General features: G+C 50.0%; 1 protein-coding gene across 6 annotated transcripts in view; it reads left to right on the forward strand.

The window, feature by feature from the left end:
• Window positions 1–16026, forward strand: part of RGS3 (regulator of G protein signaling 3) — a 137864-nt gene that overhangs the window by 24610 nt on the left and 97228 nt on the right. For all 6 annotated transcript variants that reach the window (XR_012038498.1, XM_072842446.1, XM_072842444.1 and 3 more), the window contains 4 exons: window positions 7585–7635; window positions 9554–9612; window positions 10648–10742; window positions 11709–11777. Coding sequence is in view for 5 of the 6 variants with exons in the window: in XM_072842446.1 (XP_072698547.1) it covers window positions 7585–7635; window positions 9554–9612; window positions 10648–10742; window positions 11709–11777 (274 nt within the window). In the remaining variant the exon portion in view is untranslated. The remainder of the gene's footprint in view (window positions 1–7584; window positions 7636–9553; window positions 9613–10647; window positions 10743–11708; window positions 11778–16026) is intronic.

Below are 16026 nucleotides of genomic sequence, written 5' to 3' on the forward strand. Positions count from 1 at the left end.
CTAATAATTCCTTCCGTGCTTCCTCCCTGGTGTTTTCCCAATTAGACTTGTTCTACTGGAAAACTTTGATAGTGAAAAAATAACACACTGTAAAACATAATGAAAAGAAATAATTGACTTCACAGTGTGGCTTGGAGCCATCAGCAAGGATGTAACAGGTGTTCATCATTGTAAAATAACATTTGACTATGGAGAAGTTTGTAGTATAAGATAGGTAAAGGTAGCAAGAGTCATTTCTAAATTGCGGCAAAACTGACAATTTTAAAATTCAAGTTGTTATAGTAAAATTTAAAAGAAAATCATAAAAGGCAGAATAATGTGAATTTTCTGTATGTTGTGTTTGTACATGAATAGGTATAAAAGAAAATCGTTTGCTCTGAGGTTGAAGCCTTTTCATGAATGTGCTGGGCTGTTCATGGGTTAACGTGAGACGATTCCAGATTTTGCAGTTGAATTGGTAATGAGTACAGTTTCAATCTATCAGAATTCTTTGTGGAGAAAATCAAGGATCTCACAAATGGAAAGTCTTTTGTTTCCTTAGTCATAATATACTGATTTATCTTAGAATTATATTTTCTTAACAGTTTTAAAAATTGAAGAATTGCCTCGGAGTTGATATCAGGTTTATGTTACCTGACTACAGAGGCAATCTGGAGACATATTCATTATCTGATGCTTCATAGCAAAGTACCCCAATACCTATTGGCTTAAAAAGCCCAAACATTCATTATCTCCCAGTTTCTGTGAGTCAGGAATTTGGGAATGGCTTTGCTGGGTGGTTTTTGCTTGGGGTTTCTGCTGCCAAGATGTTAGCTGGCGAGAGCAATCTATTCCTGGAACTAAAAAACAGCTTGGGAAACCACATTAATATCAGGTTTCACAGGAAGTAGAGAGTCAGAAGAGAGGAGTCGCACTGACCCGTCATCATCTCTCTCCCACCACTGTAGCCCCCGATCCCCTGGGCTCTGCAGGCCTCCTTCTGCCAGCAGGCACCAGCATAAGTCAGGCTGTTTCTCCAAATGGAACTCAAGATTCTCCTTCTTCAAAGGAACAGACACTTGCAAGGTTCCACAGGGCTGCATCCCCAGAGCTGGATGGTTCCCATCTCCCCAGCGCCCCTGCAGCATACCCTTTCTCCTGTAGAGGGCAGAAAGTGAAATCTGTAAATGTGTGAACCCCTCTCTGAGCCGTGTTCAGGCTGCCCTGTGGGTCAGGCAGCCCAGGATCGCAGAGGGAGGGGTGCCTGACAGCCGGTTGGCTCCTTCCCGCTCTCTTGCACACACAGCTTGAGGTACAGACCCATCTCCACAAATCAAGGGGGAATCTGTTGAGTGTTGGTGGCTGGTGAGGCTACATGGAGACCCAGCCTCCTTTGTACATTTGTCCTGACATCGTCCCCCTTTCTGTGGCTCTCAACACATGGTAGCTCCTAAATGGGGAATTGCTTTTGAGGTGAACTGGGTTTGGGGATGACTGCTGCTTCATAGCAGCCAGGCCATGAGACTCTCAAGAGATGTATCCTCTGCATACTCCAGGGTGACGTGAGCTCCCTCTAGGACATGTTCCTGCTGATCCCCGAGTCCAGCAGTGGTGTGCGGGCCCTCATCTTCTTTTTTTAAATTTATTTTATTATTTTATTTATTGATACACACAGAGAGAGAGAGAGAGAGAGAGAGGCAGAGACATAGGCAGAGGGATAAGCAGGATCCATGCAGGGAACCCAACATGGGACTCGGGACTTGATCCTGGGTCTCCAGGATCACACACCCTGGGCTGCAGGCGGCGCTAAACCGCTGCACCACTGGGGCTGCCCTCTTTTTTTTTTTTTTTTAAAGATTTATTTATTTATTTATTCATGAGAGACACACACACACACAGAGAGAGAGAGAGAGAGAGAGAGAGAGAGAGGCAGTGACACAGGCAGAGGGAGAAGCAGGCTCCATGCAGGGAGCCTGACGTGGGACTCGGGACTCAATCCTGGGTCTCCAGGATCACACACCCTGGGCTAAAGGCAACGCTAAACCGCTGAGCCACCTGGGCTGCCTGGCCCGCCCGGCCCTCATCTTGCTTCATTTTCTGAGTATGTCTCTGCCTGGCTGTGTCCTGAGAGTCAGAATTTGTCTTCCTGTGGTCCTCTTATAACAAACAGAGTAAGGTCTGCCAGCTTGAATTTCTTTTGCTGGTTTCCATGCCCTTTTATCTACAGGACCCAGTGAGTCTGAACCCCCCTAGGTCCCATGCCAGCAAAGTCTGGATTCAGTGCCTTCCCTGTGCCTTCTGAGGCTCACTGTCACCCAGGATTTTTCCTGTCACGTGTGTCCCTGTCTGTTCTCCCTTTGTCTCTGGGCCCTGGCTCCCATGCACTTCTACAGCCTCTCTGGGTCCCCGTCACCACCTCCCTGTGCAGACAGAGTGCTCAACCACAGCTCAGTGGGACTTGGCGGGGGGATGGGTGTGCCCTCTCCAGGGCCCCTGAATACCCTGGTGAGAATGGCTTCAGGCCCTGTGGCCTGGACATTCCTGGTACTGTCATAGGCCACTTGCTGGACCTGGGCAGAAAGCGGGGATAGTGACCAGATCAGAGATTCCAGGGATGGGTTTTTCAGATTGGCTGAAGGCCCCAGGGTTTCAGCCTGACTTCCCCTCTACCCCGTGGTTTATTTCTTGAGACTTGGGACGTTTCTTTGAGCCTGCCCTCTTTTTGGGTTCTGAAGCAAAGCTATGGCACCTTGTCCTGTGCCTGATGGCTCCCTCTGCTTCCAAGCCCCAGGGTTGCATCGGCAGGTACGGTGGTGTCCATTAATGGCTCTAGAAGACCGGGTCGGTGTACACACAAGAGTGCTGGAGTTGGGACAGCATCTGGTCTCCCATTCTAGCCTGCTTTACTTGGGTCATTCTGGGTCCAGGGCAAGTCACCTTTCATATCTGGGCATGACTGTTCTGGCTCCCAGTCGAGGAGGCTGGGCAAGATGACTTCAGGGCCCTTGAGACACATTGATTTGATGGAAGGGGCTAAGTGGGGGAGGCAGAAGGAACAGGTGTGGCTGAGTGGGCTAGGGGTGAGTAGGGGCAAAATTCTTCATTTTGCCCTTATCTGTGAGCCCACTGTTGGGCTGGAGGAGGGTGTGTGCTGCACTGGGGGCCTGAACCTCGGCTGTGGGGCTTGGTTTCTCTGCTGTAACAGGATAGAGGGCACGCTTGCCATCCCTGAGGAGGCCTGCAAGGGGTGCTGGGCAGTCTCCTCTGACTTCTGAGTCAGTCTTTACTCCAGGCCTGTCCTGTGCTCCAGCTACACTTTTGGCCTTGGCCATGGCCCTCCAAGTCACACTGGGCTGTGAGTTCCCTGTGGGTGGGCACCGGGCCATTCAGATCTGTCCTTTCTGACTCAGCGCCCCCCATGCAGGTACCTGGCTAATGTTTGTCGAATGGAACCAACGGCCATTTGTGCTGGGAGATTTCTCCATCCTGATTTCTGTAAATGGGTTGTTGGTAGGTGATGGTGTTGCTCAGCACAGTGGCTCCCGCAGCTTCGGAAAGCCAGATATGTTCAGGCCAAAGCTGCCTTTGCACTGGTGATAGTTTCAGAAGAAACGTTTAGGGTTAAACACAGTGGCCTTTGGGTTGATGAGATGGGATCTGTGACTGCTGGCCACTTCTGTCTGTTTCAAAGCCTTTTCCTACTCGACACTGGATCCAGCGTAGTTTTTGTAGGAGATTTCTCAGCTTGAGGGAACCCCAAAGTGGTAATCGCTCAGATCTTGAGCTAATAATACCATGGATTCTCTTGGTGTCTTTCATCCAATGACCTCCTCACCCTGCAGTGTTATCTGATCCACACACAACTTGGCAAGTGCAGACACCCCTGTTATTAGCTCCACCTCACAGCTGGGGACAAGGTGTCTCTGAGAGAGAGGAGAGTAGTTGGTACTGGAACAAGAACAGGCCTCTGGGCTTCTGAGATCTGTGTCCTGGGCAGGAGAGCAGTAGGAGTTTCTGATGAACGAGGGTTTGCTGGAATCTGGGTTATTTGGGTTTGCAGTTTAAACACCCCCAAAATGTGAGGGACAAGTGGTTTCTAGGCCCCAGAGGTTAGGGAACTGCTCAGAATTTCCTTCCTTTCTGTTCTCCAAACCTTGCCTGGCCTTCCTCCAGCCAGCAGCGAAGCACAAGCCCCAGCCCCAGTCCCAGTTTCATGGGGCATGTCCAGAGATAAACATTTGGGATGTTGAGGAGATGTCTCACTGTGCCTGCCAGGAGGAGTGGTGATCTAAGAGGACACAGCCTGGAGATTGACAGTAGAACCATGTCTGGGGAATACAGGTTACTGAGAGGCCACTTCTGGCTCAATATAAGATGGAACATTGAACAATCAGAGCTATCACAAAAGAAAAAGCGTTCCCATTACAGGAAGTGAGATCCCCGTCACCAGAGGTGATCAAGCAGAGGCTGAGGACTGTAAGACAGGGTTGTCATGGATGCAAGGGCTTTCCGGTTGATGTGTGGAGTTGCTGCAGGCTGAGAGGGCCTGCCCTGTCCTCCTTGCCTCCCCAGTACGTGTTCACCAGGTGGATTGAGTTCATTGGCTTCTTGAGGTTCCAGGAAGAGTCCAGTGGACTGAGGAAAAATTGTCAACATGTCAGTGAAGGAGAGAAGCATGATCCTTCTGTCCATGCTGAAGGGCCCACTGGGCATCTGTGAGGAAGACTTGATGTTTTATTTTGTTTTGATATTGTCTTTAAAAAAATTAGAAAACCCAGGGGGAAAACTGACTCCTCATTCTTCACCTGCTTTCCAGCCCTGGCCCTTCCATTATGGTTACATTTACTCCTCCTTTCGTCTCTTCCTTCTCTCTCCCACTGCCCTTCCGTTCTTTTTTCATTTGCTCTTCTTATTTTTAATTTTTATTTTTAAAAAGATTTTTTAATTAATTAATTTGGAGCTAGAGTGAGAGAGCAGAGGGAGAGGGAGAGAGAATCTCAAGCAGACTCCCCACTGAGCGTGGAGCCTGACTTGGGGCTCCATCTTACGACCCTGAGGTCATGACCTGAGCCAAAATCCAGAGTCAGATGCTTAACCAAATGAGCCACCCAGGTGCCCCCACTTCTTATTTTTAATTATAGAAGTGCTATAGTTCATAAAATTTGTGTTGTTGAAACAAGTGATAAAGTCCTCTTGACTTCCCTCCCTCCAATTCTAGAGGTGATCTTTGTTTTTCATTTGGCATCACGCACGCGCACACATGCACACAGAAATATATAATATGTGTATTGTTCTGCAATTTGCTTGGTTCTCTTAAAAACTTATTGCAACAATCTTCCCCTGTCAGGACATATAGAGCTCCCCCATTTTTTTGCAATAGCCCCTATTATTCCAAGCACAGCCAGAGATGGCTCATTTAACCATTTTTATATTGATGGACATTTCAGGTGTTTCCAATTTGTCCTTATTTTAAACAGCACTGGAGCACCAGCCTTATGTGGTTTTTGTCCATAATAGTTACCTGGGAGAAGAATTGCCAAGTTGAAGGACATGCACAATTAAATTCTAATAGCTAGGGCACCTGGGTGGCTCAGTGGTTGAGCATCTGGTCGTGATCCCTGGGTCCCGGGATCGAGCCCCACATCGGGCTCCCCATAGGGAGCCTGCTTCTCCCTTTGCTTGGGTCTCTGCCTCTCTCTCTGGCTCTCATGAATAAATAAATAAAATCTTAAAAAAAAATTCTAATAGATATTGTCAGAACTTACCCTCCATTATACTTCTCACAGGGTCTGAGAGTATGTGTTTTCTTACATTTTTAGCCAACATTTGACATTATCTTTTTTTAAAAAAAGATTTTATTTTATTATTATTATTGTTTTTTAAGTAGGATACATGCCCAGTGTAGAGCCCAGTGCAGGACCTGAACTCCGTCTCTGGAGATCAAGACCTGAACTGAGATCACGAGTCAGAAGCCCAACCGACTGAGCCATCCAGGCGCCCCTAAAGATTTTATTTTTAAGTAATCTCTGCACCCAACGTGGGGCTTGAATTTACAAACGAGACCAAGAGTCGCCTGCTCTACCAACTGCGCCAGCCAGGAGGCCCAACATTATCTGTTTTTTAAATGATCTGTCAAGCACATTGATAGAAAATGGTATTTTTTAAAAAAGATTTTATTTATTTATTCATGAGAGACGCAGAGAGAGAGAGAGAGAGAGAGAGAGAGAGAGGGAGAGACACAGGCAGAGGGAGAAGCAGGCTCCTTGAGAGGAGTCCGATGTAGGACTCGATCCCAGGACCCTTGAGCCAAAGGCAGACCTCAACCACTGAGCCACCCAGACATCCCAGAAAATGGTATTTTATGTTATCTTACATGTCCCAGATCTCTTTGAGGGCGAGCCTCTTCTTGTACATTTATTGGCTGTTTTGGCTTCTCTGAATTTCCAATGTATGACCTTTGTCTATTTTTCTATTTTGTTGTCTCATGACTTTATGATACCTTTCATTGTAATGGACATTTAAAAATCATATGGAGTCAGAGTTGTCTATCTTTTCCCTTGGTGCTTCTGCATTTTGTGTCTTGCTAAGAAGGCCTTTTTCCAAGCTTATAGACATGCTCAGAGGCTTTTCAGCGTGCTCTAGTCCGGGGCTCCTCAACCTTTAATGGACCTGTGCCTCCCTGGGGATCCAGTCAAATTGCAGATTCTGGTTCAGTATGCCTGGGGTGGGGCCTGTGATTCTGCATTTCTGAGCGTCACCCAGATGCTTCTGATGCTGGTGGTTCTCGAACCACACTTGGGTAGTGTGGCTCTATGCCAACGGTTGGTTTCTCTTTCGGGACATTGGAATTCTGCGGGATGGTCCGGGATGGTAGCACGGACTCTGAAGGAGCTCTCTGGCCACGCCTGATCTCTTTGCCTTTGGTTTTCCCCCAAATATCTGTCGTTTTGTCCTTGTGTTGTGACTGCCTTTCCAGAACACAGCTAGCTGTCAGTCACAGTGGAGGGCTTGTCCTGACCTCCCCTGGGGCCCCCGTGGACTCCCAACCAAGGCCCAGGATCCTTGACTCTCCCATCTGGGCTCGTTGTGATGTGGTTGCAACAACTTTTCCAGATGTCCCACAGAGAGAGCTCTCCAGCGTTAACCTAGGCTGCCTTATAAAGTAATGAGCTCCCCATCACCAGAGAGGGTGTAAGCCCAGGGTGGAGAACCACTGCTGGAGGTATTGCAGAAGGGACTCTCGTTGCGACAAGGCTAAGTGGCTTCTGAGCTGCCTTGCAGCCCAGAGACTGGATGGATCTTTGAATCACTTTCCATGAACAGAAGAGCATTCTCATCGCTGCTACCCCATCTTTCACCCAACAAGGAGATGAGTTGACGTTTCTTTTTTTTTTTTTTTTTAAAGATTTTATTTATTTATTCATGAGAGACACAGAGAGAGAGAGAGAGGCAGAGACACAGGCAGAGGGAGAAGCAGGCTCCATGTAGGGAGCCTGATGTGGGACTTGATCCCAGGTCTCCAGGATCAGGCCCTGGGCTGAAGGCGGTGCTCAACCGCTAAGCCACCCAGGCTGCCTGGTGATGTTGTTTCTGTTGTTTCCTTAGGTCAGCTGAAGCTGTCGATCGATGCCCGGGACCGGGTTCTGCTGCTCCACAGTGAGTATGAGGCCAGGCGAGGAAGGTCCTCTGTGCCACTCAGAGGATTTTGCACTTTACCTGTCCATTTATGCATTTGTCTGTCCTTTCACCCAGCACAAAAGTAGTTACTGAGCTCCTGCCATGGCCTTCGCTGCCTGGACCCTTCTGTTTGGCCCTGTAGGCCCTGCCCAGCTTTCCAGCCTGAGTGGTTCTTGCTGTTGGTGTCTCCCTGTGCCCTCTTTCCTGTCCTGTTATGTGCACCCCCTTGAGAGCATCATGCTTGCTCATGCCTCTGTGCCTTTGCACGTGCTATTTCTTGTGTCTGGAGTCACCTGTCTTCTTTTTGAATTCCTTTTGAAAAATAACCCTCCCTCCCTCTGATTTTGTAAGAAACATGCCTGCCTTCATCATCATTAAGACTCAGGAAGGAAGGCTCATTTGGCTTCATTTTTTCCCCCTCCAAGAATTACCCCCTGACCTACCTAAGTGCGTTGTGTCCTTTTCTGTGTCCTTGTCACAGCCCTGACTACACAGTGTCATTCTGGTCTATACAGGGAGTGCAGTGGGGCAGCAGCCATGTCTGCTCCACCTGCACTGGGGCCAGGGAGACCCAGGGTTTCCTCAGGCCAGGAGTCTGCCCCCCATGACCACGCCCTCGAGAGGAAGGATGCACACAGGAACAGTAGCTAGGACACCAGGCAGAGTAGACCAGCAGGCGCCTGGGGTCCTCCGGTCCTGGCCTTGGGGGGGCCCAAGGTGAAGTTCCCAAGGACCAGCAGAGGGAGGTTCTTTGCCAGCCAGAGCCTGACTCCAGCTGTGCAAACAGATTTTGCAAAATGCATCTTGGCCTCCACCACTTCATTTGTCCTGCACAGTTTGCTTTGGCTTCACCCCAGTCTTAGGGCTCTTCATCCCTTCCAGCCTGTTCTCTCTCTCCTTTGGCTTTCATAGGCTTCACGCCTCAGACTACGGGAGCCCCGTCCAAGCCAGGTCCAAGCCAAACCCTAGGGCTCAATCCAAACTGGACAGAAAAGAAAATAGCAAAGAGGCTCTGCTTCTGTCAGGCCTGCTGTCTGATTCCTGCAGACTTCAGGCAAATGGGCTGTGCTCACGTTCAGGAACAGGCTTGCACCTCACCTCCCACCCACCCCTTGCTTTTTTTTTTTTTTTTTTTTTTTATTATTATTTTTTGTCTAGCCAGCCTTCCTTGAGCAGTTAGTTACTTGCTTGCCAGGCACTCTGCTCAGCACTGTAGACACATTATCTCATTTAACCGGCACAACTACCATGCGAAGTGAATGTTGTGGTCACTAACCCATTATTATCACTTCTCCATTGAAAAAATAGCAAATTCAGTTGCAGAGAAGCAAAACCACTTGCTCAAGCTCTCATGTCTAGTAAGTGGTGGAGCTGGCATGTGTGCTGGTCTGTGAACCCGGGGCCCTAGGCCATCTCTGGACCCAGGCTTTTACCTGCTGTGCTCTGCTGTCCACCAGCCACAGCGCAGCTGACAGGGCAGGGTAAGTTCTCTAGCCTGGCTTCTCCATCCCAGGAGGCAGCCTCATGTGGAGGAAGGAACAGTGGACTAGGAGTCAGGAGATAGGGATCCAAACCCAGCTCTGTCATCCCCATTGGTCTGATTGCTCTGTGGCTTTGGGCAAATTTCTTACTATCTCTGGGTCCCCCATTAGTCTCATCTTTCCCATTAAATGAGGGGTTAAACTTAATAAATTTGCTGTTCTCTTTCAGTTGTAAGTTTCAAGGAATCGAATGTACCCTAGAATGGCTCAGTGAGGGTGCTGCCTGCATGTGGGAAATGGTGGGAATGAACTAGATCAGAGGGGGGTTAATAGCCAATGGCTGTTAGACACATTAGGGACTAGTGATAATCCTTCCCACCCATCTACCCACCCCAACATTTTCATTCTTTGTTTAGTCATAGAAGGCAAAGGCCTGATGAGCAGAGAGCCTGGCATCTGTGATCCCTACGTGAAGGTATATGATGGGCTGGAGGTGGGGATGGGGATGCTTGGGATCGGGGGGAGTGAGGGGCCATGGCACAAGACTGTGCCCCAGGGTCTCAGCACATCTGTGGGCCTGGGGCCATTCGAAGTGGCAAGGACTGCCTCATTATTTGGTCAGTAGGCATTTTTTAGGTCCAGTGATGAGGTGCTAGCTAGGACAGGCTCCTCCCTTAGCCCAGCTTGGTCCCTAAGGCTTCTTGCAAGAGCTGGAATCTTATGGGTGAGCATAGCGAACGTGTGGGTGATGGAAACCCACAGATAATCCCAAGCCCTCTCTTGAAAAGCAATATTTTCACCCCTCTCCCTGGCAAAACCAGAAGCAAGGTGGCCAGTTTTGGATGGTAGAGGGGAGGGACTGTCTCTGAGGACTGCAAGATCCATCAGAGTGGGGGGGCCCCTGCTATGAAGACAGAGGCCCCACAGGGCAGAGGGCCTACTTCTGGCCACGACCAAAGGCCTGGTACCTCCCAGAGTGTGGCAGCTGGGATGCCAGGTGCAAGCCCTGATGCACCCCTCTCTACCCTCCCCAAAGTCCTCAGGCTGGTCAGAGGCCACTGTGGGCAAGGACTTGGTTAGGAGCAGGGCAGGAGCAGAGGCCTGGGAAGAGCAGCTTGCAGGCCAGGACACAGATTTGGGGCCTTAGCAGAGGCTGACCTGAGCCTCTGGTGAAGGAAGCACCCAGCAGTGGCGGGGAACTGAGGGGAGAGGCGGGTGCTGAGAGGAAGAGCAGAGGTGGCTTAGCTGCACCCCATCTACAGCTGGGCCCGTGGCTGCCTTGGTGGTGTCGCCTGCTGCGGGGCCCTGTCTGGGCATCTGACTCCGGTGCCTCGGCCCGGGCTTCTGTTTGTTTCTGGAGTCTGAGGACTGCACTCTGTCCTCTGTGGAGGCCGGTGTGAAGGCCACCCGGGAAGCCTTTGACCTGGGGGATGGGCAGCTTCAGCTGTTGGGCTTGGGGGATTCCGCAGCTGAGAGTCATCATCTCTTGCTTACTTTTCTCCAATTCAAGATTTCTTTGATCCCAGAAGATAATCGACTACGTCGCCAGAAGACGCAGACGGTCCCAGACTGCAGAGAGCCAGTCTTCCACGAGCACTTCTTTTTGTAAGAGTCTGGGGCAGCCAGGCCCTCCAGGGGAGAGGGAAGGAATGTTTATCTGGAAACAACTCTGTTTGCCAAATCTAGAAGTAGATCTAAGCAGAAAAACAGTGACTTCTAAAGGATGTCTGTGTTTTCTCGTTCACTGGGGTCCTTGCATCCCTGGCACCGGGCCCAGCAGCGAGGTCCGTGGTGATAAGATATCGCTTGGCTGGTTCTCCCAACCAAAGTGCCCAGCCTGAGGCTGATGGCCCCTGACCAGTAGGGATTTTCCCACTGTGCCTCGGGCCAAGGCTTCTCTGTCAGTAGAAGAGATTTTCCAAGCTGTGAGATCCCTCCCCCTTATAAAACTTGCTACCCTCCCTGAGCCTCAGCTTCCGTAGTTGTAAAATGGGCTTAGGAGAGTAGTAGCCTCAGAGGGCTGATGTGTAATGAGACAGTGTAATGCACTATTGATGATGATGATGATGATGATGATGATTTTTCACCCCTTCCTGAACTCTGAGGCTGATGGGAACTAAAATTCACTAATTTTAGTGAAAATTAAGAACACTTTGGCTTTTTTTCAAACTGCACAAGGTAATTTTGCTTATTGTAGAAAAATAGATCAGCAAAGAGAAGAAAGGAGACCTCCCCCTGCACCCCCCAAGCTGTATTACTTATGACATGCCTCAGCTTATTTCTTCTCAGGTCTTTGGATTTGTGTGGGTGTGTATGCCTGTCTGTGTACGTGCAGGTGTTTACAAAAATGGAATTGTTCTATAGTATTGTGCAGGAACCTCCCTTTTGTCTCAAATGAGGTAATACAGACTTTTGTGTATGTGAATACTCACCCCCCTGCCCCCGCCCTATTGGTGCTTGAGTCTCTCTAACCAGTTCCTTATGGTTGTTTAGGTCATTTCTAAATTTTGTGTTTGTGATGGACTGAGGTGCGGCCCTGCTAACCCCCCAACCGTCTGGTTTGCTTTGCAGTCCTGTCCAAGAGGAAGATGAACAGAAGCGCCTTCTGGTCACTGTGTGGAATAGGGCAGGTGACTCCAGGTGAGGGGAAGCGCTGAGCTGGAGGGGAAGGCCTGCTCTAGGCCCCTGGTGGCAGCCAGGCAGCCAGCAGACAGCAGGGACTCAGTTAACGCTTGTTGGATGAATGTCGCAGTGGCAACATTAAATCTGAGATGCTGCCACCCCGTCGCAAGGACTGAGTTATCAAGGAGTGTCTGCTGCGCCCTTGGTATCAACAAGGCACCATGTTGGCCTCTGGGGATGCCAGCCAGCCTGCCCGTGGATTCTGCTCTCAGGTGTCTATGTGCAGGAAGGGACACCAGGTGCTGTGTAGACACAGATTACAGTAACAATATACACAGGCTCAGTTCCACAGGAGTAGAAGCTCCAAGGGAAAAAAAAAGCCCATTTCTTTCTTAGTCATCACTCTACCTGGTGCCTAGCACATAGATGTTTTGTAAATATTATTTGAATGAATAAAAGATTGAATGAGTAATAAGGACAGTAAGTATGGGAAGGAGAGAAGTATGTAAGTAAGTAGGTATGGGAAGAGGGAAGGAAATTCATCGTGGGCCAAGGTGATCAAGGAAGACTTCATGGAAGAAATGGGATTGTGAACATGGGGTAGAGATCAAGAATAGGACAAGGAGGGGCAGTCCAGGTGGGTGGCTCAGCGGTTTAGCACCGCCTTCAGCCCAGGGTGTGATCCTAGAGACCTAAGATCAAGTCCCACATTGGGGTCCCTGCATGGAGCCTACTTCTCCCTCTGCCTGTGTCTCTGCTTCTCTCTTTCTCTCTCTCTCTCTGTCTCTCATGAATAAATAAATAAAATCCTAAAAAAAAAAAGAATAGGACAAGGAGAGAAGGTTTTGCATGAGCAAAGCAAGAGGCAGGAACATGCATGCCAGGCTTGGGCTGCCATGAGGAGGTGGTGTAGGAGGTACAGAGGTTTTATGTGGGAGAAGCCAAACAAGCTATGTTGCATGCTGCCTGGGACATAGGAGGCCGGATGTGGTCATTAGCTGGGGGTTTAGTGCAGCACAGGGGAGGGGTGCTGGGTGAGAGGGAGAATCAGCTGCCCAGCAGAGGTGGTAAGAGCACCTGGACTGAGTACCGTGGCCCCACTGTGAGCAGCCAGGGTTCATTCACCTGGTGCAGCCCAAGGAATCTGGGGGACCCTGAGGCCATGCATTTGTTGAGCAATCATAGAACCAAGTAGTGACCAGATCAGCTCTGCTCCACTTGCAGTTAAATGTTTTTTAGTATCTTAAATGTTATAGCTGGTATGCCTTTTTTTTTTTTTTTAAAGATTTTATTTATTCATTTGACAGAGGAAGAGAGAGAGAGAGAGAGAACACAAGCAGGGGGAGCAGCAGAGAGAGAGGGAGAAGCGGAGGCAGAGGGAGAGGCAGACTCCTCGCTGACCAGGGAGCCCCATGTGGGGGATCAGGACCTGAGCCGAAGGCAGATGCCCAACCGACTGAGCCCAAGGTCACATGGCCAGTAGGTGGTGGAGCCAGGATGGGGACCCAGGGAGTTAGACCCCAGAGTCTCACTCTCAATACTATATTGCCTCCTGGGGTACAAGCAAAAGGATGGAAGAAAAACTGGCGGGATATAGAGGGCAGGGCATGGCAGGGCAGGAGTGGGGAGCGATCTCAAAACTCCCTGGTGTTGCAGGAGGGTCAAGTACAAAGTAGGGACCAGCTGGAGAGATGAGATAAAGAGGTTGGTGTAAGCCAAACCAGATGCATCTGTAGGTGTTCTTTGGAGTGGGCTTCCTCCTAAGGTTGGTGGTTCCCCCCCTGGATTTGCATCAGAGTCCCGTGGGATACTTGCAAGGAACACAGCTTCCCAGGTGCCACATCACATGGATTCAGTCTGGTCTTCCTGGGCAGGGCTGAGGGATCTACATTTACCCAAGTTTGGGAGAACCTCATGCCCCGTGGGCTTGGTGTTTGGGAAGCTGGCAGTAGAGAGATACTGAGGGGTGTGAGCAGGGGAGAGGCAGATGTGTGTGTAGGGCTTTGGCAGGCTGAGGAGGAGCTAGGAGATCCTTGCCGTGATCTGTGAAAGAGATGCTTTAGGGATGGGGGAGGGGAGACAGACTTAGGAGGTGAGATTAATGGTACTTAGTGATGGTTTGGCTGTGAGAGCAGCAGGTGAAGTCAGGGATCATTCCTGAGCATCAGGCGGGGTCCCCCAGCCAAACCAGCATGCCCTGAAAAGGCAGGGAACCAGCTTTGGGTACCCTGAGATGGAGGGGCCAGAGAGCAGCCCGGTGAAAGCTGTGTAGGGGGGAGGCTTGCTGACACAGCCCAGAGGGAGAGAGAGGTCCGTGCCAAGGTACGGATGTGGGGGCCGTGCCCACCAAGGCGATGGCTGAAGTGGTGAGTTGGTGGGACTGCTCAGGGTGACAGTGAGTGACAAGGCTCAAGGGTCAGAATCCCGTCTTGGCAGGAAAGCCCGAAGAAGACAGAGGAAGGGTGTCAGAGAGTTGGAGGACGTCTGAGGAGCCCACGGGATGGAGGCAAGTCGGGAGCAGGTGCTGGAGGCAGGTGCCACACTGGGATCCACCACGGAGGTCTGCCCTCCTGTGAGACCAGAGCGAGCCGGGCAGGGTGCAGTTCATGTTTTTTGGAAAATAAAGTGAGGCCGGCGGGGAAAGTGAGTCAGCGCCCAGCGGGGAGTGTGACAGAGGCAGTGTCTCCACTTGTTGCCTATTTTGGGAAAGTGAGATTCCTTATTAAACTAAACACCGTGGAACTCATGGTCACAGTCCCAACCCAAAGCTCGAGAGGGACAGAGCAGGCCCAGGCAGGCCCACTTCAGAACAGATGGCCCCTCCGAAGCTGCCAGCACCACGGAGGCCTGCTCAGCTGCAGGGAGGCAGAGTGTTGATCCGCCTCTGAGCCAGGAGGCCGACCCAGCAATTGCAGGAAACTTCTGCCCTGCGGAACGCTCTCAAATCACACTGTGCTTCTCCAAAGCGCGGGCATGCAACTTAGCACCATCTAAGACCATTTACCGAGCGCTTCTCTGCGCCAGGCACCTTACCTACATTATCTCATTTAATCCTCCTAGCAACCCCGAGAGCGAGCAACTATTACTGTCCCTCTCTTCAGAGAGGAAGAAACCGAGGCTTCTTAAGGTTAAAGCACTTGCGTGAGGTTATTAAACACTTACCGTGTCCACTGTGTGTGGACATGGCATAGCAGATTCCATGTATCGTCTAATGCAATTCTCACGATGGTCTATAAATAAGGTAATGTTGCTGTCGCTCTCTTACAGGTGAGGACACAGAGGTGCAGAGAGGTTAACTAACTTGCCTAAGCTAATGCAGCTAGGGGGTGATGGAAACAATTCAAATCCAGGCAGCCTGGCGCCAAACCTATAGCTCGCTTGACTGTCTCACGCAGGCGATAAATGACTCTAAAGCTGTGCTGTTTCTGTGTCAGTACACTTGTTCCTCGGGGCCTGGGCTGCTTCCTATGGCATCTATCTATCTATCTATCTATCTATCTATCTATCTATCTATCTATCATCTATTTAATTTATTCATGAGAGAGAGAGGCAGAGACATAGGCAGAGGGAGAAGTAGGCTCCCTGAGGGGAGCCTGATGTGGGACTTGATCCAGGGATCACACCCTGAGCCAAACACAGACCCTCAACCACTAGGCGACCCAGGCGTCCCTTCCCATGGCATTTATAATGTGGTTTTACAGAAATCATCCAGCTGAACATGTGGCGGCTACATTTTGAAACTGATAGGAGATAAAAGGGAAGCGTTTCATGACTTCTCACCATCCTTCCAGTGATGGCTGTAAACTTGGATTAGGGGAACAAGATGGTCTACAGAGACATTCTTGAGGAAGTGCTGGGTGATATCCCCTCATGGTGGCACAGTGGGTGCTGAGGGGAACCAGGCCTCAGGGCAGGAGATTTGGCTTAACTCCAGTATCACTGTGAGACGTTGGGTAAGTCCCTTCCCCACTCCGAGCCTCAGTTTCAACTGTGAAATGCAGTGAAAGATACAAAGGTTTCTTTTTTTTCTTTTCAAAGATTTCTTTAAGCTTTTACGTTGTGTGAGTTTTCTTTTTTCTTTTCTTTTTTTTTAAAGATTTTATTTATTTATGATAGACATAGAGAGAGAGAGAGAGAGAGACATAGGCAGAGACACAGGCAGAGGGAGAGGCAGGCTCCATGCTGGGAGCCCGGCGTGGGACTCCATCCCGGGACTCCAGGATCGCGCCCTGGGCCAAAGGCAGGTGCTAAATCGCTGAGCCACCCA

This window comes from Canis lupus, chromosome 10 (genome assembly GCF_048164855.1).
Source record: "Canis lupus baileyi chromosome 10, mCanLup2.hap1, whole genome shotgun sequence".
NCBI classification, from domain to species: domain Eukaryota; kingdom Metazoa; phylum Chordata; class Mammalia; order Carnivora; family Canidae; genus Canis; species Canis lupus.